The sequence below is a fragment of the Carettochelys insculpta genome, chromosome 25 (genome assembly GCF_033958435.1).
Source record: "Carettochelys insculpta isolate YL-2023 chromosome 25, ASM3395843v1, whole genome shotgun sequence".
Lineage (NCBI taxonomy): Eukaryota > Metazoa > Chordata > Testudines > Carettochelyidae > Carettochelys > Carettochelys insculpta.
This window is the reverse complement of record NC_134161.1, coordinates 6,829,761-6,852,502: the sequence shown is the minus strand read 5'-3', so window position 1 is coordinate 6,852,502 and position 22,742 is coordinate 6,829,761. Positions and strand designations below refer to the sequence as shown.

At 57.4% G+C, this 22,742-nt stretch overlaps 1 protein-coding gene across 3 annotated transcripts in view; it reads right to left on the bottom strand.

The window, feature by feature from the left end:
* Nucleotides 1-20,251, bottom strand: part of RNF26 (ring finger protein 26) — a 35,083-nt gene extending 14,832 nt beyond the window's left edge. Inside the window, exons 1-2 of one of the 3 annotated variants that reach the window (XM_074977217.1) lie at nt 20,220-20,251; nt 9,510-15,140 (exon numbers count right to left, since the gene is read on the bottom strand). In XM_074977217.1, the coding sequence (XP_074833318.1) occupies nt 13,588-15,099 (1,512 nt within the window). In that variant the 5' untranslated portion in view covers nt 15,100-15,140; nt 20,220-20,251 and the 3' untranslated portion in view covers nt 9,510-13,587. Of the gene's footprint in view, nt 1-9,509; nt 15,702-20,219 lie in introns of those variants that run through there. The other 2 variants (XM_074977216.1, XR_012642559.1) reach the window with 2 other exon arrangements.
* Nucleotides 20,252-22,742: the final 2,491 nt, after the last annotated feature.

Here is a 22,742-nt window from a genome sequence, read left to right as displayed (position 1 = left end):
ATCTTGGTTCGAAGCCTTCCCCACTCCACCCCCGGGAAGCAGCTCCAGGCAGGCGGGTTGAGCTAGAGCAGAAGAGACAGGAAGCCCCAGGTGGCAGCATGCATGAGCCTGTGCCCCAGCTGAAAGCAGCAGTCTTAGGGTGGTGCTGTAGGTGCTGAAGCCCCTCTAGCACAAGGATGGGGAAGGGGCAAAGTACTGGCCCCTCGACAGGTTTCTACTAGCAGGGGCAGAAAGAGAGGGACTCAAGCCTGGACGCCAGCGGGTGCCAAGCCCTCCTCAGTGAGGGAAACCAGGGGAAACTGAGGCATGAGGAGAGGCAGCAACTTGCCCAGGACTGCTCAGGGGAGTCCTGCCAGGATTCCCAGGCATCCTGGCTGCCTGCTGCTTGCGAGAGAGGGACGGCGGGAGCATGGCCCATTCACGGACACCTTTGTCAGGGTTGCAGATGCCTGTTCTTGGGGGCAAGGATTGTCTTCACTTGCGCCCAAGGCAGTGGTAAGACCACTTGCCTTTGGGCTTTTTTTGATTCCCCTTTGCACCTCAATCCCAAACCACAGCCACACTGCACAGCCGCATGGAGCCCTCTCTCCCATAGGGGCACCACCTCCCCACGGGGGAGAGCTGTTGGGCAAAGCATCGATTCAGCAGCGCCAGGCAGATTAGCCCAACACTAACTAGTGCTGCTTCTGCTCCATGCCAGCCGGGTACAGCTGTCAGGACTCTGGGGTTCTAGTCTCAGATCATTCATGCCTCAGTTTCCCTTCTGCCCTGTGGGCCTTGTGGGGGCTCGCCCTCCCCAGAGGGCTGCTGGGAGGACGAGCGGAGTTGACAGCGGCCTCGTTCTCTGCACTCCAGAGCTCTTCGAGGCACTGTTTCCTCTAACATTCTCCATCCACACACGGAATAAGTTTAGAAACACAGGCTGCTGGCTGTGGGCACGCTGCTAACCAGCTAGCTGGCATTTGATTCTCTCCTGGGTAGCCGCCCAGGCGCCCAGCTCTAGGGAACACTGCAAGGCAGCATGGCCTGGCTCCCGCCTCACTGGGGGCAGGAATTGCTGAGGCAGCACTTTCTCATTTCCCTTCCCGCTGTCCCACCGCAGATTTCCTGCGGGCCTGTTGTGATGGCTCAGGAAAAGGCCCCTATTTTTAGCAGCAGGAGGGAGAGCCCTCTGCGCCCCTGGAACCGGTTTCCCACGTGCTCCTGGAATGCATCCAGCTGGAAGCTGCTTCCTGTTGGTGTCAGCAAGCAGAGGGGAGTGCAAGTTACTCTGGGCCACGGGAGCTCCTTGGGGGAGCAAGCACACCCCACAGGATTGCAGATGTCCCCAAGGCAACAGCTGTGCTGAGCCACTGCTGCCCAGACAGGGAACAGAGCCTGGGAAGAGACAACCCGCCTGCCTGCCCTCCTCAGGTGCTGGCTGATCTGTTCAGTGAGGCTGTGCCTGGACAGGAGACCGAGGGGGCTTAGGAAGACACTGCAGGAGGCAGTGCCCAGCTGTCTGCATGCAGCACCCAAGTGCCAGACTGGAAGCTTTATACACCTGGTGGTGGAGAAGTAGAGCTTAACCCTGTCCTCTCAAAGACAGTCCCAAGGAGTAATTCGGCTCAGGAAGGAGCCTGGCCCACGGGGCAGGAGAGAAATTGCCAAGGTGGGGACTTGACAGGAAGAGGGTGACTGGCCAAGCGAATGTAAGGGGGGGAGCTGGGAAACAGGGACCCTGGGCTGTACCATCACCCAGGGGACAGAGACCCAGAGTTAGACATTGCACAAGGGGGGTCTGGGGGCAGGACTCCGGGGGTCTGTCCCCAGCTCTGGGAGTTGGAAGTTTGTGGGAGCAAACAAGCGAGTGCTCAGACTCCTGACTCCTGTTCCCGGCTCTGCTGTGGCCACTGTCTGGGCACAGGCACCTTTTGGGGAGGGTTAGAGGCAGAGGTGAAGGGAAGCGGCTGCGCCCTGGTGCACGGCTCCTGCAAGAGCTGGCGGAGCTGCAGCAAAAGCCAGCCAGCTGGGAGCTACTGAAAGAGCCGGCAGGGCCCTGAGCCTGCACGGAATTGTAAGTTACTGTCACCCCTGGGCAGAGGAGAAGGATGAACCGATGAAACCCAAAGGACCTGTTCCCCATCATCGCCTGTGCCATGCAGCGCTGCGGTAATGGCCTCGCAGCTCCACAAGGGGGCGCCCCTCCCCAAGCACACCCATGAGCAGGAGGGTAGCAGGGGGTCTGGGGGAGAGGGCCAGAGAAGACAGCCAGTCAGCAGGGAAGCGGGGGGCTAATAGGAGGAGATCTGGGCAGGCGGGGAGAAAGCAGCAGAGTGGTGGTATATGGAAGCCCAGGCCTCAGCCCAGGTCACATCAGCCAGTGCAGCACAGCCGGGCAGGTCCTGAGGCTGCTGGGCCCCAGCACTGCAGGCTCTGAAACACACTGGTCTGGGAAGAAGCCTGGGCCGGGGCTTCCAGCTGTGAGTGGGAGCCAGGACTCCTGGGTTCTACCAGCCTCTCAACCGGAAAAGCCAGACGCTGGGCCCTGCCTGGTCTGTTGTGCAGCACCCCCTGCAGCCAGCCCTGCTGTGCACTCCCTGGCCTCGCTTCCCAGAGCCCCCGCAGCAACGCCCAAGAGGCAGAAGGAGCCTCGAGGAAGTCCTCAGCCACGGTGAACACGCCAGCCCTGCTCTGGTTACCGGCCCAGCCAATGTGCTGCCTGCCAGGAGAGGGGCTCAGGTCATTATATGGGCTCCCCCTGCCTCCCTGCTGGGCTTCCCCAAGGCCCAAGCCAGCACACACCACCCCACTGAGTTGGGGGGAGCCCTGCCAGGGAGCAGGGGCAGCTCCAAGTGCTGCAGTCCCAGGTCCCCCCGGCAGGAGGCGCTGCAGCCAGACTGGCACAGGCACACTGCCCCAGGCGAGCACTGGGCTGTTCTGCTCCTAGGCTTCCCCAGCTGGAGGAAAAGGTGTCTCCCCTTCCCCTCCATCCGAGCCAGGGACTCCAGGGGCTGCGCCGAGGGCTGCGCTAGCGGGCAGATCGCCCGTCTGCGGAGAGGAAGGCTGGGCAGAGGGAAAGCCCCCAGAGCATCCCATGGACAGGAGCTCCCCCCAGGGACCTGTCACGTGCCGCTACCAGGGCCGCAATGGGCTGAACAGCCCCCTCCCAGCTGAGTGCCACGGGGGCTCGCTGGTTCAGCCCATGGCTGGAGCAGCACCGCATCCCCTGCTATGTGGCAGGAGACCCTTGGGATGGGGCTTTGACCACCGCCCACAGCAGGAGGGAATACGCCAGCCTGCCCCTGCCCCTGCCTGGGGGCTGTGTGAGGGCTGGGTAGGGGCCCTCTCATGGGCTGCTCGACTCACCGCCAGCGCGCCTGGGCGTGAACTTTGCGAGGCAACACCTCTCCCTGAAAGGACTCTCCACCGGTCCTCCGGGCCTGGCTCTGCCAGCACCCGACCACTCCAGCTTCAGGGCCTGGCCCCCAGTCAGCGCTCTGCAGTTCCCCTGCCAGGTGGGGCACGTTCCAAAGTCGCTCAGGCTGCACCACCCCAGGCAGCTGTCTCTGTGGGTGCCCCTGCCCAGCAGCAGGGACCCTGTGACAGACACACAGCCAGGGGCTCCCCTATCCCTGGCTTACAGCCTCCCTCACCATGACCGACTCCAACCCCTCCTCTTCCTGTCCAGCTGAGCCTCCTCTCTAATTAATCCCTGCTCCTTGCTGCAGCCTGGCCAGGCAACTGGGCCACCTGAACCCTGTCAGCCCTTGTGCGGAGTGCGCCCTCCTTCGCAGGCGGGGGAGCTGCATGGGCTCTCACAGCACAGGCTGTCACCCAGAGCCCCGCTTGGCTTGCGTCTGCCCCTGTGGGTACAGGTCGGAGGAGCCACCTGGCAGGTCTTGGGCATCCTACCTGAGTCCCTCTCACTGCCCCTGGCCGAAGCCCCCTGGAAAGGGAGCACAGGACAAAAGCAGCTCTCCTGCTGCAGAGGTCTCAGCCACAGGGCCCTGAGAGCAGGGCTAAGGGCTGACCACAACAGTGAGAGCAACCGTCTGGCTCCAGCCGCCATGCCCTGCAGAAGGGCCGGGAGCCGCTCTGTCTAGCTGCTGATGTCAAATGAGCCAGAGGCCAGGCCTGACTGGCAGCTGTTCGTGTCCAGTTGCTGCTCAGTGGCCCCTGTGGAAAGAGCTGGGCGGGTCTCAGTCCAGGTCCTAGCAGCCGCAGAGCCCTTGGTCCTAACTGGGCCTGAGTCACGAGGGGGCCAAGGGGCGAGTGGGCCAGGGAGACACATCTCCTCTCTTTCCCCAGCCGGGCATCTCCTCCAGCTCAGGGCTGAGGCTGGTACAGCTCCTGCTCCCCAGCAGGGCCTGATCTTGAGCGAGTGCTGAGCCCTTGTAGCGACCAGGGAGCTCAGCGCCACCAACCGCCACCCAAAATCATTGACCGCGCTTGAAAATCCTGGCTGGAGCTCCAGGCTAGCTCTCTGCCCCGACTGCCCTCCTGGGAGCAGGCCAAGCACCAGCCGGGAAGATCTCGAACCAGACATGCAGGAGTCGATGGGCCAGCTAGGGGCTGGAAACCAAAGCCCTACCCAGCCTGGGGCTCACCCACTCGGCATCCCATGTCCATTTACAATGCTCCTGCCTTACCACAGCCACAGAGTGAGCAGCCAGGGGCCTTCTCTTACCCAGAGCTTTGCGTGCTCCAGAGGGCAGGGTCCCTGCCCAGGGGATGTGTTGTTGCAGTGTGGCGCTGTCTCGTAATCAGAACATGGGGAAGGCTGGTTCTGGCACAGTGCAGTCTAGTGGTTAGAGCTGGAGATTAGGGTTTAGGGGTCTGGGCTCCATTCCCACTTCTTCCACTGCCTTGCCATGCACGGACAGCTCCCTGCCTCAGTTTCCCCATGGAGAACAGCAGAAGGAAGGAGACTTCTGGGACTTCATGGGTTAATACGCAGCGCTTTGAAAGCCCAGGGTGATGGACGCCCCAGCGAGTACATACCGGCTGTGCCAGGCAAGAGGTGCCCCAGCGCGGCCCTGAGGATGGGGTCTGCCCCTCTCTCCCCGCAGCTCTGGCTGCAGTGGAGCAGTCGGTGCTGTAGCCGGGGTGGTTGCAGCAAGACACAAGGAGGCTGCTGGGTGTTTGCTGCCGAGCCCCAAGTTCCTTAGCAGCTAGACCAGGGCTGGTTAGCAAGAGCCCCAGGGGTCCGATTAGCTCTGACAGCAGCACCTCCTTCCTGGAAGCGGCTGAGGACAGCCGTGGGCTTACAGCTGTGCGGGTTTACTCAGGTTTCCGTAAGCGGAGCCTCCTGGAGGCTAAATGGACCCACAGATCGATGGCAGGCGCTGCCGGGTCTTGGAGATGGACAGGCCTCTCTGGCAGCGGAGCCCAGTGGCTATGCTGGGGTGGGGGCTGCAGGGGGGTGGAACCTCACTTCCAGGAGGAGTTGGCAGGGGATGGGCAGACAGGAAGGTGGGGAAGCCCCTGGAGCAGCGATGTCCAACCTTTTCCACCCCAGGACCCTGGAATCCCCCTTCCCCCTAGCAATATGGGGAGGGGAGCGTGGCCACAGCCCCCAACACCTGGCTGGGACCCCGTCCCAGCGCTTCGGCTGCTCAGAGCTCTGCTCAGGACAGGTGACCTGCCGGCTCCCCTTGCTGCACAGCAGCAGCTTCTCCCCCTGCCCCTCGCAGACGTGGGCCTGAGCTGCAGACGCCGCAGCCTGATGCTGGACACGCCAGCTTGTACCGAAGGGTTTGGTTTTGCTCCTTGCAGCCATGGGGCCGCGCGCCAGCCCCATCTGCAGGGTCTGCATTCCCACCTCCCCAAGCTGGAGGGGGCTGGCCCTGGGCTCTCCCTTCTGACCCATCAGCAGCTGGCAGAGCCTTGTCCTGGATGCCAGATGGTGCCACCCAAGAGGCTTCCACGCACATTCCTGACTGCAAAGAGCCCTGGGTGGCCCAGCTGCCATTGTCATCAGCTGCCCACAGCACCACTCATCGGCCTCCCTGCTGGGCGGGAGAGAACCTGCCTTGTGGCTGAAGAAGGCAGGACGGGGAGAGCAGGTGGCTGTGGCTTCCCTCCCCCGCGCCCACCGCCCCAGGCTGTCAGGCAGGGTGAGCACAGAGCTCACCCTCTCATTAAAGCTGGGCCCTGGCTAGACTCATAGAGTCCTGCTCAGGCAGGGCAGCCGCTGCTCGCGAGGGGGGTCACCCCCAAGGCGTGGGAGCAAGCAGAGCTGCAGCCCACCCAGGTGGAGTTTGCATGTAACCCGTGACTGTAGCCGGGGTACAAGAGGTCGCATGACCCGCCCAGTCCCTCCTTTGCCCCTTGAGACGGTTGGTGCCAGCTGAGGATGGATCTGGGAGGTGCAAACCAGGAGCAGGGCTGAGACCAGTGAAACTCAGTCCATGCATGGGGCACCTCACCACAGCTGGGAATGGGCCAGTGACCCAAGCCTGACCCACTGAGCAATCTCGGCCTCTGCAAAGCCACCTCCTCTGGTCTCCAGCCTCTGCCTCCCTCTCCACTCACACCGCCCAGGCCCTGGCTGCACACAAGCTCCAGGCCGTTCTGCAGGCTGTGGCTTCTCAGCCTCCAACTTCCACACGTGTTCCAATGGGGAGGCACCTTCCCTCCCAGCTCATCTCCCTTCTGCTCCTGCTGGCTGCTCAGAAACCCCCAGCCTGGCTGGGCTGCAGCTGCCAGGCTAGTGGATGAGAACGGTCCCCAGGCAGCTCTGGCTCCACCTTCGGGTGCAGGCATGTGCCAGAGGCTGAGAAGCCCTTTGCGGGGGATGAATGGTATCCTGCTTGCAAATCTGCCCTGTTCATCTTCAAACTTTGCACACGGGGGTCAATACAGGGATGCAACCGCCTCTGGGGAGTTGCACCATGGCCAGCGCACGTCAGAACAGTGCAGGGGGTGGACTTTAGCCAAGGTCCCCAACTCCTACCATCAACACCAGGTGCCGGTGAGCGCCAGTACAGAACTGCCCCCGGCCAAAGACCCCAGCTGCTACTGTTCCAGGGTGGGGGCATTGAAAACCACTAACCCATGCCCTGCCTGTCAGATGGCAACCTGACACGGGGCTGAGGTGGACTGTAAACAGCTCTTCCCACATGCCACCAGACCCAGGCTGTCTCCAGCCTGGAGATCCCAGGCTGTCCCACGTCTCAAGCAGGGGAACCGTCAGGGCGGATGGGCAAAGCTGCACCCCTGCTCGTGCTTTGCCTAACCATGCTGGGGTTTGCAGCACTGGCCAGAATGGGCCCAAATCCCCTGGCTAGCCTTGCTCTGACCGTCCCAAGGGGCATGGGAGAGCTGGCTGGGATCTACTCAACCCATGACAGCTGTTTGCACAGAGGGACCCCAGGGCAGAGTGCTCACCCCTCAGCTGGTCCTGCCTTCCAGCCTTCGCACTGGGCAGGCCTTCCCAGCACCCAGAGTTCCAGCTCCAGGCCCGTGAATATTTCACAAGCCCTAACACAAGGTACCTTTTTAACAGCTGCTTAAGCTGCCACTTAATGGGTGAGTTATGAAGGGGAAAGGTTGAGTGCAGGTATCAATAACCCCGTGCGCTGCCTGAACACACTGTGAGCAGGGAGCAGCAGGAATGCACACTTGCATTTTTCTGTTAATAGCCTGCTGTAATAGCCAGGGAGTCAGTAAAACCACCCGCCTGATGGCTCCTCGGGGAAACGCTGGCCTTCCAAAGCCAGCTTTCTGCTGCTGCATGTAATAACGGGCCTCAAAGGGCTGCAGGAGTATGAGTCAAAAAAAAGAACTTCCCTCTGCTAGGCCAGGAGCGGCTGCAGGGCGGGTAGGGAGAGCACCACCAGGTCCCAACACATGGCGTTTCCTTCCCATAAGCCATTCACCTGGCTCCAGAGGCCGGCACTGGTAGCAGCTGCAGAAATAACCAGACCCTCAGCAGCCCTCCTCTATTCCCTGCTCTGCTGTGGTTTAGCGCCATAGGCTTGGACAAGCCCTGTAGGCTCTGGGCTTCGACAATAACCTCGAAATGTGGGGCTCTCTTTCGGGGGTGCCTAACAGGCCGAAGTGCTGAGCCCACCCACTTGATGCTTGATAAGGCGCTGTGGGCACTGAGCCGCTCTGGAAATTGGCGGGTGTTAACCACTGGTAGGCACCCTGAAAAATGTGGTGCTTAACCATTCACTGCCTCAGTTTCCCCAGCAGTGGGGGGGGGAGCTAAAATTCAGAGCTACGAGGTGCTGTGCACGTGCTGAGAGATGAGTGGGGGAGCTCTCCCACCTCAGTACAGCAGAGAGAAGAGGCCGTGTTAGAGCCAGCTGTCTCCCAAAGGAATACTGACCTGTGGAGTGACGAGAGCAGGGACTGGGAGCCAGGACTGCTTGGGTCTAGCTCTGGCTTTGGGAGGAGTTTTCTATTGATCAGAGCTGGGGAGCCTGAGCTTTCGGATCCTTAGATCACGTTCCTTGCTCTGGGGCGGAGGCTGTCGAGCGTGTGGCTCAGGGAACTGGAGGCCAGAGCTCCTTCCCGTTTCGGGGCTCTGGAATATCCACAACAGTTCAACCACTTCTGGGTCGAAAAGCAGCAAGCATGTCGTGAAGGCTAATCCAACAGCCCCTGCACTTTCATGGACTTCCCTTCCATACAGCTTATCTCCAGCCAGTTCTCCCCACCGCCCAAGGCCTGATCTCTGTGTGCAAGAAGATTAAGCGAAACAACTGACATGAGCGAGGGAAGATGGCTGGGGGGCAGAGATCCCGAGGGGGAGCAAGGCTGTTTCTTATTCCCTGCTCCTTTTGCCCCCACAAAGGGGAAGTGGGAAAGAGCAGCAAAGGGAGGGTGTGGGATCAGCGTAACTGACAGCCGTGGCTGCGCTCGTGGCCAGTTTCCCCAGTGGAAGTTGAACTGTGTTACACCCGAGCACACTCCACCACACCCTCCCCAGATCTACACAGGGCCTGACCGTACGCCCCCGCCAGAGTTCCCTGAACGCGGCGTGCCCAGGCAGCCACAAGAAGAGCTTCGGGGGCTGTCCCGTTGAACACCAGAGCTCCCTCAGCCGGCAGCATGACATCCGCGCAGGCCTCAGCGCACACATTTGTTCTGAGCACGGATGGAAAAAATGAGGGGAAACACTGCCCCACACTGTGCCCCCATCACCCCCTCCTTGCTACTGCACAAGAGCACGTCACATTCCTGATGTGCCCCAACCTTGACACCCCCTCCCCAGGTCTGCCTAGGGCCTGAGCTCTCCCCAAACTGCCCCACCTCACCCCCTCTGGCTCAGTGCAGGACCTGAGCTCTGCCCACCCCACCGCCGCCTACCCTGCTCTTCACCCTTGCGGTTTCCCCTCAGAGCTTGCTGGCCGAACGGAGAGGTTCCCTGCAGCTTACAGCCTGGGAATTCTGGCTGCAGGGCTTTCCCCCTTCCCCACAGCCCAGAGATGAGCGGAAACAAAGTCCAAAGCCAGTCTCCCCTTGGAGACTGGGCTCTCCCCCAGCCAGAGCCCTCCGAAGAACAGAGCCACGGGTAGTTTGGCTTTCACAAAGGAGACTTTAATGGCAGAGTCAGGTTCATAGTGCAAAGAGTTAACCATAAAACGCAGAGCTTTTCTGGACAGCAAACAGCAGCTCCTAAAAAGGCAGAGACTGACTTTTCAAACATCGCCAGAGTGGGCTGGAAGGGAAGTAGCACTGGGCTCTGGGAACAGAAATCCCCCAGAAAGTCTGATACAAAATGTTCTCCCCCAGGGACCGGGTTAGAAACGCAGGCGTCCAAAATAGAGCCCTGAAGCAGGGCAGCCAGAGAGGGTCAGTGAGGGAGCTGGCTTGTTACAAAGGCACAACTCAGGAGGGTCTGGCTAGCTTTCCGAAGGGGGCAGCTTAGCCACACAGGCCACTGGCTGCTTCCAGTGTCCAAGGCAGATGGCTCAGAAGTGGAAGGGCAGGTAGAAAGCCTTACAGACAGCACACCTCCCTAAGGGGCCAAAAAGCCCCCTGGGCCAGATCCTTCTCCAGCTGAAGCAGTCACAGCTCTCTGCCCTTTACACCCGCTGGCCCCTGCTAGCATATTAGCCTGTGCTTGTGCGATCTGCAGCATGAATACCACGCACTTGGGCTTTCAGCGATGCAGCTGCTGCCCCCTTTGTTATCTGATATGGTCTCTGCCCCCCGTCACTCAGCACTGGTGCACCCCTGGGGGCTGAAGCCACCAGAACCAAGTGGCTGGGTCAGCACCTGTGCCCACCAGCAGACCGCTTCGGCCCCTCCCCCCTCCGCATCGCTCTCCTGCCGGTTCAGGAGTCTCAGAGAGGAACTGAGAGCCAATAAGCGTTGTAAAGAAAATAAGGAATTCGCCTTGGGATCGCAACACACCCCCTGCAGCGGCTGCTAAGGGACTGGCTGGACCGCGCCAAAAGCAACTTGGGAAACAGACTGCCGCAGGGGGAGAGGGAAACCTTTCCGAATACGAGCCAAGTGCAAGGTTTGCAACCCGAGGGTCAGAACAGGCCTGGTCCACATGGCACCCGGGGCTGGGTGGGCTACAAGAGAGGGCACACATTGATTCAGTGGCAGCTTGCTGTCGCCACCCCAGATTTTCAGTGTAAACAGCTCAAAAGGGGCAGAGATGGGTATTTTTCATCCCCTTGCAGGAGGCACAACACAGCGGCCACTGAGATGCTGGTCAAGGATTCTGTCTTGTGTGCATCAAAGTTGAAAGCAGCATCCTCTTATGTCTCAGGGGCCCCGCTAGCAGCACTGTCGCTTGCAGCTTTCCAGGTCAGCATCCTAACCTCGCAGGCCTCTCCCCTGCCCGGTGATGCTCCATTCTGAAACACAGCCACGTCTTGCTTAGCCTCCCAGAAAATATCAAGCACCCAACTAACTGGTCTTCCTATATGCTGTGCAGAGCAGCAAACTGCCCGACCCACAGGAGAATTATTTGGTTCTGGCCTGCATGAAGGGACCACCCCACCTAATGCTGTGGGGGGCAACCTGCACCCCGCAGGTCACCTGCGGCCCAGTGGAGCTTCACCTGTGGACCACGGACCCCTGCAGCTGCCCCTCTCCCCCACACGCCTCTCACACACTGGGGCACTGGAACCTCATACTTCCTATACCTCTCCCTCCCTCCCAGGGCTCTGTCCCTGCTCCTTCCCCTCTCTCCCAGAGCTGAAGCACCACAAATCAGCTGTTCACGGGATTCCAGCTCTGGGAGGGAAGGAGGGGGAGGAGAGGGTACAAAGTGCCAATCAGGAGATTTCCACACTCCAGAAGTGCTGGGAGGGAGGGAGGGGAAGGAGCAAGTGAGTGCGGGGCTCCGGTGTCCCAGCAAAGGACAGGTGCCTGGGGGAGGGAGGCTGCAGCCCACCCACTCTTTGGGGTTTCCCATTCCTGCCTTACAGAGACCCATGGTAACTCCTGCACCCCATGCAGTCCAGAGGAATTTTCCCATTGGTCTCAGTACAGCCAGCATTTCACCCTGAGGCTGTAACACCATCCCACCAAGCACTTATAACTAATCGGTTACAGTCACACAGACTAGCCCAAAACATGCTTTGACAGTGGAATTCTGCAATGTAAACAAACTCGTCTTATCCTCCCCAAGCACTCTCTGGCCCCATTTGGAGTTAAAGTAACTATTAATTATTTAGTAGCTAGAGAGAGAATATAAACATCTCTCAGCCTCTCTTCTTGTGGCCCGGGGGCTGCACAGCACCAGCATCCGGGAACACGAGAAGGTTTTAGTTTCAATATACTATTTGCCAGCTGACTGATCTCTTGGAATTGTGCTGCTTGGCCAAATGCTGACGGCCCCTCCAGACATCCCAGATCAGAGACGCCTGCTCAGCTTCCTGGAGTCAGGGGGCGGGGTGGCACAAAAGCAAAGGAAATCTCATGAGATGTGTCACAATTCACGCCATCAGTAAAACATGCCCAATATAACCCCACTATATGCAAGTATAGCTTCAGCGTTCACAGAAAAACTTGCTCCCCAGAGCTGGCATGTCTCAGAGGTGTAGCCTTAGGATTGGGCGCGTCTCCCGTCAGAGCTCACCCCTTCATTTCCACCCCAGATCAGGAGAGAGTTGAAGCCAATGCTCTAAAGCAGTCTCGGTGAAGGCCAAGGGCTGTGTAGGCCATGGACAATCAAGTCCCTTCTAAAGGGGACTCTCTGAGTATGGAGGGAGGTACAGGGAGACGTGGATGTTTGCATTGCTCCTGACCCATTCTGTGGATACACGGAGGCTTGACGTTGCCAGGGCTGTTAAGAAAATAGTACATTCACAAAAGAAAAACTTCAAAAGGGAAACAGACCCAGGTATCCTCTCCCTCACTCATTCCCTCTCCTTTGGAAAGAGCTGTATGAGGAGTCCAGAATGTGCTATCTTGCATAGGTGATCTGTGCTAGCTGCATGCCAGTGAAGCCAGAGAGGTGCTGACTTAACTCTATGGTAAGCTAAACCAGGAAGAGTTTGTGTTCATCCCAGTAGTCACATTTGGGTTCTAGCCTCTCTCACACAGAGGTGGGGCCCTGAGAGAAGTGTGTAGGTGGGGGCGGAGGGAAACGAGCTGGAAAATCCCCACAGCCTAGTAATTTTTCCCTCTGCCGCACCAGCTTTTGAAGGGGAAAAAGGCAAAAAAGAGCCCAGACAGCACCAGGATCCAAAATAGTGTGATGGTTTCTGAAGGAATGGTTAAAGATTGAATAGTGTGGCTTTCAGCCACGCCAAACTGAACAGGCCTGCTTTTGTGGCGAGCACTAGCCTGTCTTTGGATCAGGCTTGAAAGATTCACTTGCTCACTGGCTAGAGGCTGTAGCCCAGCTCCTCAAAAGTATTTAGATGCTTAACTCCCATTGAAATTGATAAGTGTTAAATGCCTCAATAGCTTTAAGAATCTGGGCCTCTGCCTTGGGGATCCAAAGCGAAATTGACAAGACAGCACTGTAGTTGGCTGTGAAACCGGCCAAGAACTTGTCAATTTCACTCACAGGTTGCAGGCCCTCAGCCACTCAGTTCTTTTCCTGCCCTCCTACGAGAAAACAGGAGGGTAAGGAGGCACAAGAGCTCCCTCTCAACAGCTGAGAGAAGAGGAGAAATGCCAAATTTTCAGCTTGTCACTAGCCAAGCTTGCCACAAAAGCCCTCCCTTCTACTATAGCAGAGCTGGAATCCCAGAGTTTGCCCTCTCCTTACCAGGGCACTGCCGACATCTTTCACAGCAGACTTTGGCTAGGAGGTGTCTGGAGCCTTTTCCAAGCCCTCCTTTGGATACTCTGGATGATGCACCAACAGAAGAAGATTCTGCACTCCAGAATTTAAGAAGTTTCAGCTGCCAAGACCTTTCACTCTGTTGCTGAGATCAGCTCTTGTGCTTTCCAGAAGCAGTGGCAAGTGACATCGTTAGTAAAACAAAGCTTCTCTCATTCTGTTTCAATGTCATTGCTGTTTCTTTGGAAAACTCCATGTGGCACAGACTGGGTTGAGCTGCTCCTGGGTGCCTAGCACACAAAGTACCACTACCACGAAGCCAGGGTCCCTGGATTCTCTTTTGCTGGCTGTCCCACTGGGAAAACCCAGTGAAGTCTAAATGAAGTAACACCCCGAGCTCATAGGTACACATTGAGAGTCTGCAGTATCATCTGCCGGCAGAGCGGGCAGTTGCGCTGGTAGATGGCCTGCTGCAGTAGGATTTCAGTGCATTCTTGGCAGAGGCACAAGTGCCTGCAGGGCAGGAGCAACACCGTCTTGGTTTGGTCCTGGCAGATGACACATTTTTTACGTTCTTCTTGTTCTTTTAGGAGCATCCAAGGGTCATCCTCTGGAGCAACACCCTCACCGTCCTCCTCTGAAGCATTCAGGTGCTCTTTCCTCAGAGGTTTGGCTCGCGATGTGCTGGGTCCCTCCCCTGGAGTTGGGAGGCGCTGTCCTGCTGTGGCATATCGACCAGAGGCTGGCTGCACATTTGATCGCTGCTCAGTGTTTATGTCATGTTGGTCCCTATGTCCTCTGCCTGGCAGCTGCTGCACCTGGCGGGCAGCACCCGCACCTTGCTGACTAGCTCCAGGCAGCCCTTGTCTTCCTTGTTGAGGTCCTCCAGGAACAACTGCTCTATGAACGGCTGCAGCCACCCCTTGCCTGCTTTGGTTAGCCTCCGCATCTTGTGGCCTTTGATTGACCTGCTGGTTTGTTGCTCTGCCTCCTCCGTTCCAGTTGGCCATTTGGAAACTCCAGCCTGCTACCCTGCGCCAAGCCTGGGAGCTCACTACCATCCCCAGGGTCAAGAGCACAATCTGGTAGAGACGCCAGATGTCCCGCCGCAGGCGCTGGTATGAAGGCAAGGTGTTCAAGTATCCTGACACATGGTTTACAAGCGTCCTTGTCAGCTCAGGGTTGAGAACTAAGGTGGTGACAGCAACAATGAGGACCAGTAACACTAGGCCATAGATATTCACGAAGAAGACATTAACCAGGAGCTTGCTCATGGACCCCAAGAGCTCAAATGCCAGCTGGCAGGGTGACCACAAGAGAATGCACATGGCAATGGCACTGCTAGACATGTGAGCAAGGAAGGCAGCCAGGAGATCTGTGACTCTCAGAAAAGGGATGACGAGGGAGTCCCACAGGGCCAGCACCAGATTCTGGGTGCCAATCAGGCAGATGTTGATGATGCTGTTAACAAAATAGGCGAAGAGGCTCATGATGATGGTGAACACTTCACACACCTGCCTCAAGAGTGACTGGCCGGAACCAAACAGGTTCCAGAGCCCTCGGTGCACAAGTTCTTTGCTTCTCAGGACCACGTGCGAGAACAGGTGCCCCACTACTTTCAGACTCTCCAAGCCCGAGCAGAAGCCTCGGAACAGCCCGGCGACCATTTGAATCGTGCCCAAGGCCAGGCAGCAAAGTGCTTCCACGAGGGACACCAAGGAGAACAAGGTCCCATTCCAGCACTGCATCACACCAGCCACCAGCATGCTGGGAAGGTTATAGATGACCGTAATAAGCCAGACCAGTACGGAGACCAAGGTGGAGACCAGGAAGAAGTTCACATCGAGCAGGAAGCCCAGGAAATCCAAGCCCATCCCTACGCCGTTGATGACCAGGAACACCAGATCCATGGCTCGGGACCCGGCGAGGGTGGTCTCGGGGAGAACTAGAGCTAGGAGATGGAGAAGAGGAGACGGGTCAGGCCTTGAGGGGAAAACTGGGGGGCAGGGCTGGTTCCCGGGGGCAGGAAGGGTCCTGCCACGCGGGGGGCGGGACAGCAGGGAAGAAAATCTTCTGGTGCCTAAATGTGCTGGGGGGGCGGGGTGATACTTAGTGTATCCAGGCCCTGGCGGGGGTCCCCTGCGACCAGACTGGGGGGCTCAGGGAGGGGTCCCAGTCGGGGCAGGGGTGTGAATCTCGGGGGGCTGGGGGTTCTCTGGCTCCATAGGGGCCTAGTGTGGGGGGCTGCCAGGGGCTCCGTGTATCAGAGGGAGGGACTCTGGGGGGTCCCTGGGAGAAAGTGGGGGGTCCAGGCTCCTACACCCTCCCCGCCATCGGCGGCTCCTTTCGGCGCCCCCCAGGAGCCGGGAACACCCGGCTGGGCGATACCATCCCTTCGCCGCGGGGGGAGACGCTCCTCACCCGGGGACCCCCGGCTTGTTCCCCCCTCCCGCCCGCGGGGGGGCTGGCCTTAGCCACGTCCCGAGGCTTCCTCTGCGCGGATGGGCGCCGCCATATTGAGTGGGCGTGGCTGGAATCCGGCCAATGGGCGTCAGGATCCGCCCCCTCCGGACTCTGATTGGGCCGTTTGAAGGATTCCGGGACGGAGAGGGCTGTTTACGTTCTGACGGACGGGGCGAGGCCGGTGGATCCGGAGGCGTCTTTGATTGGCCGATTGTGTTTCTCCGTGGGCGCGTGAAGCTGGGACCCTGCTCTGGGCTGAGGATTTAAAGGGACAGTGCCCTAACCCGGGCCGGAGCAGCTGGGTGGTTGTGTTGTGTTGTGTTGTGTTGTTGTGGGCTGGGCTTGGGCAATGCTGCACCCAGGATCGTGGCCCATTCCCTGGCTGGTGCCGACTGCAGAGCCGTACTGGTCAGGCCCACGCCCCACAGCATGGCCAGTGTCCAGCGCCAGATACTTTTGGGGGGAGGGAACAGGGCGGGGCAGTTAGCCAGGGACCTGCCCCTGTCTCAGCTCCTGGCTGCCGGAGGTGCAGGTGCACCTGGAGCAGGGTGCCCCGATGCCACAGCCAATAGCCACAGATGGACCTACCCTCGGTGAACTGACCTCGGCCAGACATACGCCCGTCCTGCTGCAAGGAGTGCCACAGGGTGACGGCACTGTGGGAAGAGCACTTGCCTTCTGTTGCCGAGCTACCTGCTGCCTGCTCGTTTCCTGGGTGGATCCCTGATCCCTGTGCTATGGGAAGGGTCAATAATACTTCCTGACTCACTTTCTCCACAGAACAAAAAAGCAGTCAAGTGGCACTTTACAAACTCACAAAATAATTTATTAGGTGGTGAGCTTTTGTGGGACGGACCCACTTCCTCAGCCCACAGCCAGACCAGAACAGACTCAATATTTAAGGCATAGAGAACCAAAAACAGTAATCAAGGTTGACAAATAAAAAAAAAAATTATCAAGGTGAGCAAATCAGAGAGAAGAGGGGCGGAAGGGGGGGAAGATAGATCAGATTAGATTAGATACTTAGATACAATCTAATTCTTGACTCCCCCCCTTTGGCCCCTCTGCGCTCTGATTTATTCGCCTTGATCATTTTTTTCTGATTTGTCCACCTTGATTACTGTTTTTGGTTCTCCGTGCCTTAAATATTGAGTCTGTTCTGGTATGGCTAATGTCTGAAGAAGTGGGTCTGTCCCACGAAAGCTCATCACCAAATAAGTTATTTTGTTAGTCTTTAAAGTGCCACTGGACTGCTTTTTAGTTTCGATAGTACACAGACTAGCACGGCTTTCTCTCTGTTACTTTTCTCCACAGAGTACCCCCTCAGCTGAGTGCTTGTGCGGCCACCCAGGTGAGATTCAAATGCCACCCAGCTGCTTAGCAGAGCGGCCACAGACGGCAGTGTGTGTTTCCACTGATGGTCCACACCCGCACATGCCTCGGTGCTCATATGGGAACGCACAGGGGGTCCATATGCTCACACACACACACACACTTACCATCAGCGCAGTGCTGCGCCCAATGAATGAGGGGGCATTCCTGCCTTTCCCCCAAGAATTGCAGCTTGAGAGCAACATGAGCTTCCTCGCTCACACTCCTGTCGGGCCATGCCACTCCAGGGGTGGAAGGGCAACCCTTGCACTCACTGACAGTGGTGCGTGCGGCACTTCTACAGGAAGAGGCAGATGGGGACAGAGCAGGAGTGGGGCAGAAGCAGAGCACGGGTGAGGCAAGGGTGAGGGGGACAGGGATGGGGCAGAGGCACATGGCTGCACCCCCCACCCCCAGAATCCCCACACCAGTTGCCTGTGGGTGCACATAAAATTTTACTACACACATGGATGGAAAAGATGAGATGGAACACTGCTCCATATCTGCCATAATTTTATAGACTTTGGTCACACCCCACACCTCCAGTTGTCTCCTTTCCAAGCTAGACAATCTCGGTCGTCTTAATCTCATTCAAGGTGAAGTGCTCCATGAGAACCCAGAAAATCCTAAGTGGGGTGCAGAGGGTTGTAACCACCCATGAATCCAGAGTCTGAGCTCAGTCAAGGATTTCACTGCATTTCTTTATTGAGGTGTTGAGTAATTAATTTAAGCTCCCTGGCTCCTTTTTTGGAAGTGCTGTGCAGGTTTCCTCTCGGGAAAAGGATTAGTTCTTGCATGGCCCCATACAATATGTGCAAACTGCTTTGTCTAAACAATCTGTTCCGCCTTCCATTTGTGGTGGCTCTGGGAGTTCCTTCTCTGACCTGAGGAAGAGCTCTGAGTAAGCCTGAAAGCACCTCTGTCTCACCAACAGAAATTGTTCCAATAAAAACATTACCTCACCCACCTACTCCCTCTCAAATCCTTGGGCATACAGGGCTACAAGGGCACTGTCTAATTACCCGTAAGTTAAGTACTGTATGGTTCACAGTAGGCTCCATCTACAGTCTGAGACGAATACGAAGGAAGGGTAGTGGAATCTTCTGAAAATCAGAAATTAACAGGAATTTGGAAATGGAGGGGACAGGAGACAGCCTGAGATTCAGATGAACATCGGAGGTCGGATCTCATGTGTTTGGGAGGAACCCTGCCTGGAGCCCTTCACCTCGGAAGGAAAGTGGCACGGACTTGGCCTCATGAAAAATAAGTTCTTGTCCAGGCTTGGCTGAAGATACTATCGTAGCAGCATCCTTCCGTTGTATAACCTTCTGCTTCTGCAGCAGGTCTCTTTCAGCTGCATCTTCCTTTATAGTTCCTCCTTGGTGACCTGCATCCATCCGAGTCTCAGGATCTTTCTATAACTCCCCTCACACACCAATACCCTTCTCTTCGAAACTTTTCTTATCACCCGCATCCCACATCCGTACAACGTGATGCTGAAGACACACATAATTGACACTCAGCTTTAAGCTCATCGCTTTGCTTTTCCAGATCTTATCCATCGCTGTCAGACTCACTCTTGCTTTCACTCTTCTAGTCGCTATTTCCTTCTCACAGTCTGGATCATCTGTTATGTTGCTCCCCAGAGATGTGAACTTCTCTACGCTCTCTAGTTCGAACCCATCTACACTGATCTTCCTTCCTATTTCCTTCTCTCCAAATACCATTGCTTTTGTTCTACCCGTGTTCATAATCAGTCCATACCGCTTCCCTTCCTCGTTTAGCATCCTCACCATTCTCACCATTCATTCCCACCCAAAAAACCCCTTTTATTGCCCCCAAGACAAGGGCGGCTATCCCTCTTTGCTCTCCTACCTGAGGAGTGGTACCTTCCCCCAACCCGTCCCCCAAGCCCCCAGACAAAGGCCATGACGGGATATGTAATCACCACAGTATGGCTGTGTCAAAGAAGAGGTGCCCCTAATTGTACCAGAAAAGGCTGCAGCAGGGCCACTGGCCTCCCACCTTGGTCATCCTGATCGGGCCTTCTCTGCCTCATCCCTGCACGTGCGATGCAAATTCTGATGGGACGGATTTCCCAATTCTCAGCCCTCTGCCCCAGCAAGCTCTGCCTCTTCTCAGGGGCGGCGGGTAAGCAGCCAGCAAAACAGATGTCAAAACTGCATTGCTTTTAATCACCTTCAGCACAATAAGGAATTAATATTTTTAACATACAAAGAGTGATGCTGGCCAAGTTCCTCTGGGCCAGCCTAGACTGCACAGGCAACCGCTCATGTCCTGCAAACTCTTCCTGGCAAAAACCAACCCATCCTGCAATACAGCTGCTGGGGTGGGGACGGGAGAGAAGAAATTATGTGCTGCAACATTCTGCATTGTCTCTCCACATTCTTCGCCTCTCACCCCTGAATTCCTGGCCCCTCCTCTATGCAAAATAGGTGGGGGAGAAGGGTGCACTGCAGGGGAAATTACAGGTTACTTTTGACCTTAATATCATGTCTTAGAACAATCTCCCAGCTTCAGTTTTGTCCTGAATGCAAACGGCCACCTCTAGCAGCCGCCCTGATCACTCCGCTGGGGTTTTCGCCCCAGTGCTTCCTGGGCTGCCCCAGTGCGCTGCTGGGGTTGGGTTTTCCCGGGCCGAGGAGATGTCTGTGTTCTGTTTATGCAGGTGTCCTCTCTCTAAAGACCCAGCTCTCTGGGAGAGGGAGGTTTTAATAGATTTAACAGAACTACTGAACTAGATGCTCCCATCTCAGGGCTGCTTGTTAGCATGCTTCCCTGCCTGCCTGCCCTTGCCCAGTGCTCTGAGAAGCCCTGATCCTGTGGCAGCGTCAGCTGAGACTGAGGGTATGGCTTCACTACAGGGGCTACTGACCCTGCTGTGATCGCTCTTCTGGAGTTTGGTTTAGTGCGCCTGATAGGGATGCGTGAAATCAAATATGCAGGGCACCCACATTGGTGCTGGCATTCTTGACCCTTGTTAGGAGTAAGGGAAGTCGACAGGAGCAAACACGCCCATCCACCTCCCTTAGTGGAGACGGTGCAGAAGCCCGAGTTAAGGGACATCACCTCCAGCTACATAATTCATTGATTACCTAAGTTCGACTTTCCCCTGTAGCGTAGACCTGCCCTTATACAAGATGCTGGTGCAAGACAGCGAGAGAGCAAAGCTTACCTGCAAAGACAGATACAGCTGTCCCAGGGTTGCTTTCTTTGACCCTTTCACCTGCACCTCCTTGGGATTCCAAGTTCCCTAACTAATTAAAGGGCAGCAGTTCAGTGACATGGAGATCGCAGGTCTAGGAGTTAGGAGGTCTGGGCTCTACTCCCAGCTGCATTGCTGGTGTGCTGATTGATCCTGGCACAAGTCACAGCCTCACATCATGCCTCAGTTTCCCCATCCGAACAAACTCTCCACGATCTGGCAGAATGGGTTAGGCCTGTCTCTGAAAATGAGGCTCGGGCTTGCTGTACGTTGTTGTGGAAAGAGGTACTCACAAGGGCTGGGCAAGACGGTTTCTTGTTGTCGGGTCTGTTCAGGAGCTCTGCTGGCCCTGGCCTCAGTTTAGGAAGCGTTCATCGTGGAGAGAGGCTGACAGAGGGGAAGCTTTGCTGATGTGCCCAAAGAAAGGAGGACACCAGCTCTGACCATCTGCATACTGATCAGGGCCCTCTGCACAATCAGGGCAGCTGGGGCCAGGGCTGCTCTGCAGAGAGCAACCTCACCCTGTGCCACTAATTATGAAGTTCCTCCGAGGAACGCAGGAAAGTGACACTGGCTCTCCCTGCGGTGCCCTGTGTGCCCTACAGGCAGGTTTGCAGCTGCAGCCGTTCCCGCTGTGCTTGGGAATATTTTCAGCCTTCGTAAGGTCTGTCAGTGCAGGAAGGCGTGGCTGGGGAGGAAGGGAAGGCAGAGAGCCAGGTGTTTGGCGAGAGGGGAGGGCGTCCCAAGCATGATCTGCTGGCAGGGCGCCTTGTATTCAGCGGCTGCTCTGGGGTAGATTTGCAGAGCGATTAAACAAAGGCAGGAGAGCGGGTGAGGTGGTGGGGAGCCACAGCTGAGGCCTCTCTTGTCCTGGACGCATGTCTGAGAACCTGCTGGGTGGGGGAAGGACTCTGCGCTTCCTGGAGCCACATCCAGTCAGGCTGAATGAAGCAGAAGTGGAAGCTGCATCATCAGCTGCAGGCTGGTGCTGTTGATGGGGGACCCCACAGAGCAGTGAGCAGAGGCCTGCAAGGGGACTGGAGGGAAGCTGGGGCTCTGGCATTGTGGGTCAACCTGTGACCTCAGCCTCAGGGATTGGGGCAGGAACAGGGCTGGTGACAGACTTTGCCAGGCCCCCGGTGCCCTCAGGGCTGCCTGGACCCCACTGTGTGCGGATCCTGAGGTGAGCTTTTTGGATGCTGCTGCTGCTGCTGCAGTGGCCGTGACGGCAGACCTGAGCCCTGGGCGCTTTTAAACCCCAGCCCAGCTGCCGCTTCACGCCCCCCGGCCCATCAGCAGCCCATGCCAGAACCAGTGGGTAAGTGCCAGGGCTTGACGACCAGCTGGTGCTGAGTTCTGTTCCGGCTCTCACACCAAGCCCACCCCAGGGGTAGCGTCACCCCAGCAGCACGCTGCAGCCTCCGGATCTTCTCTCTGAGACAGCGATGCTCAGAGAGCGGAAGGGGGGCAGGCTGGGGACTGTCCCGGGGCATTAACTCGCCACTCACGTGCCTCAGCAGAGCCGGCCTCCAAGTGGTGTGAAGCCCACAAGTGACGTGAGCGTAGTGAGTTCTCAGCCTGGTGACAGGTGAGGTTTGTGCTTGTCGCAGGAGCCCTGCACTGGCAAGCACAACTGGCAGTGACTGGGCAGAGAAGCAAGACAAACAGGAGTGTCGGGTGGCGTGGGTGAGGCTGGAATACCAGGGATGAGGGGGCCTGCAGGCCAGGTTTGAGGTGCCCTGTTTGAACAGTGGGGGGGGGGCAGGCAGGGGCTAAGATGTATTTACAGAGCAGGGTGGGGGCGGGAGGCAGCTTGCACACTGCCTGCCTGCGGCATTGCCTGGCTCTTGCCAACGTTATCAGCTTCTCATCACAAGCACTAAATGTATGGCCAGCTTCCAGCTCCCCCTGCAGTCAGAGACACCCACGGTCTCTGGGGCTGGCAGCTGAGGCTCAGCGCTGGCCGCTGGGAAGGATGTTTTACTTTAATTCCCCACTAGCTAAAATAAGCCCCGTGCCACCCTGGCTGCGTCAGGGGCTCACCCCCAGGGGCTGTACTGACATTCCAGGCCCTGGTTCCCAACGCAGTGCTCCACTCTTCCCCCCCGCAGGTTAAGAGGTTGTACAGTAAACAGCAAGCGGATCCTGACCCTCCTGGGGAGATGCATTCCAGGCCCATCCGGCTTTGGAGCCGGGGCCGACAAGGTATGAGCAGTGCGTGCAGACCGAGAGCCCAAGGCTTTTTAAGGAAGGGGAAAGCAGCAAACTGCATGAGCCATGGGAAAGCTATCCATGCGGCTGGCTCCACTCCTGGGCAGTGTTCCCTGCAAGCGGGAGCACGTGGGTGGCTGTCCAGGAGGGAGCTAAGTGCTGCCCAACTGATTAGCAGAGCACCCACAACGCCCACAGCTGACAGGGTGTGTTTCTACTGGTGGTGCACATCTGCACACGCCTCCGTGCACGTAACAAAATTTATCCCCCCCATGGATGGGA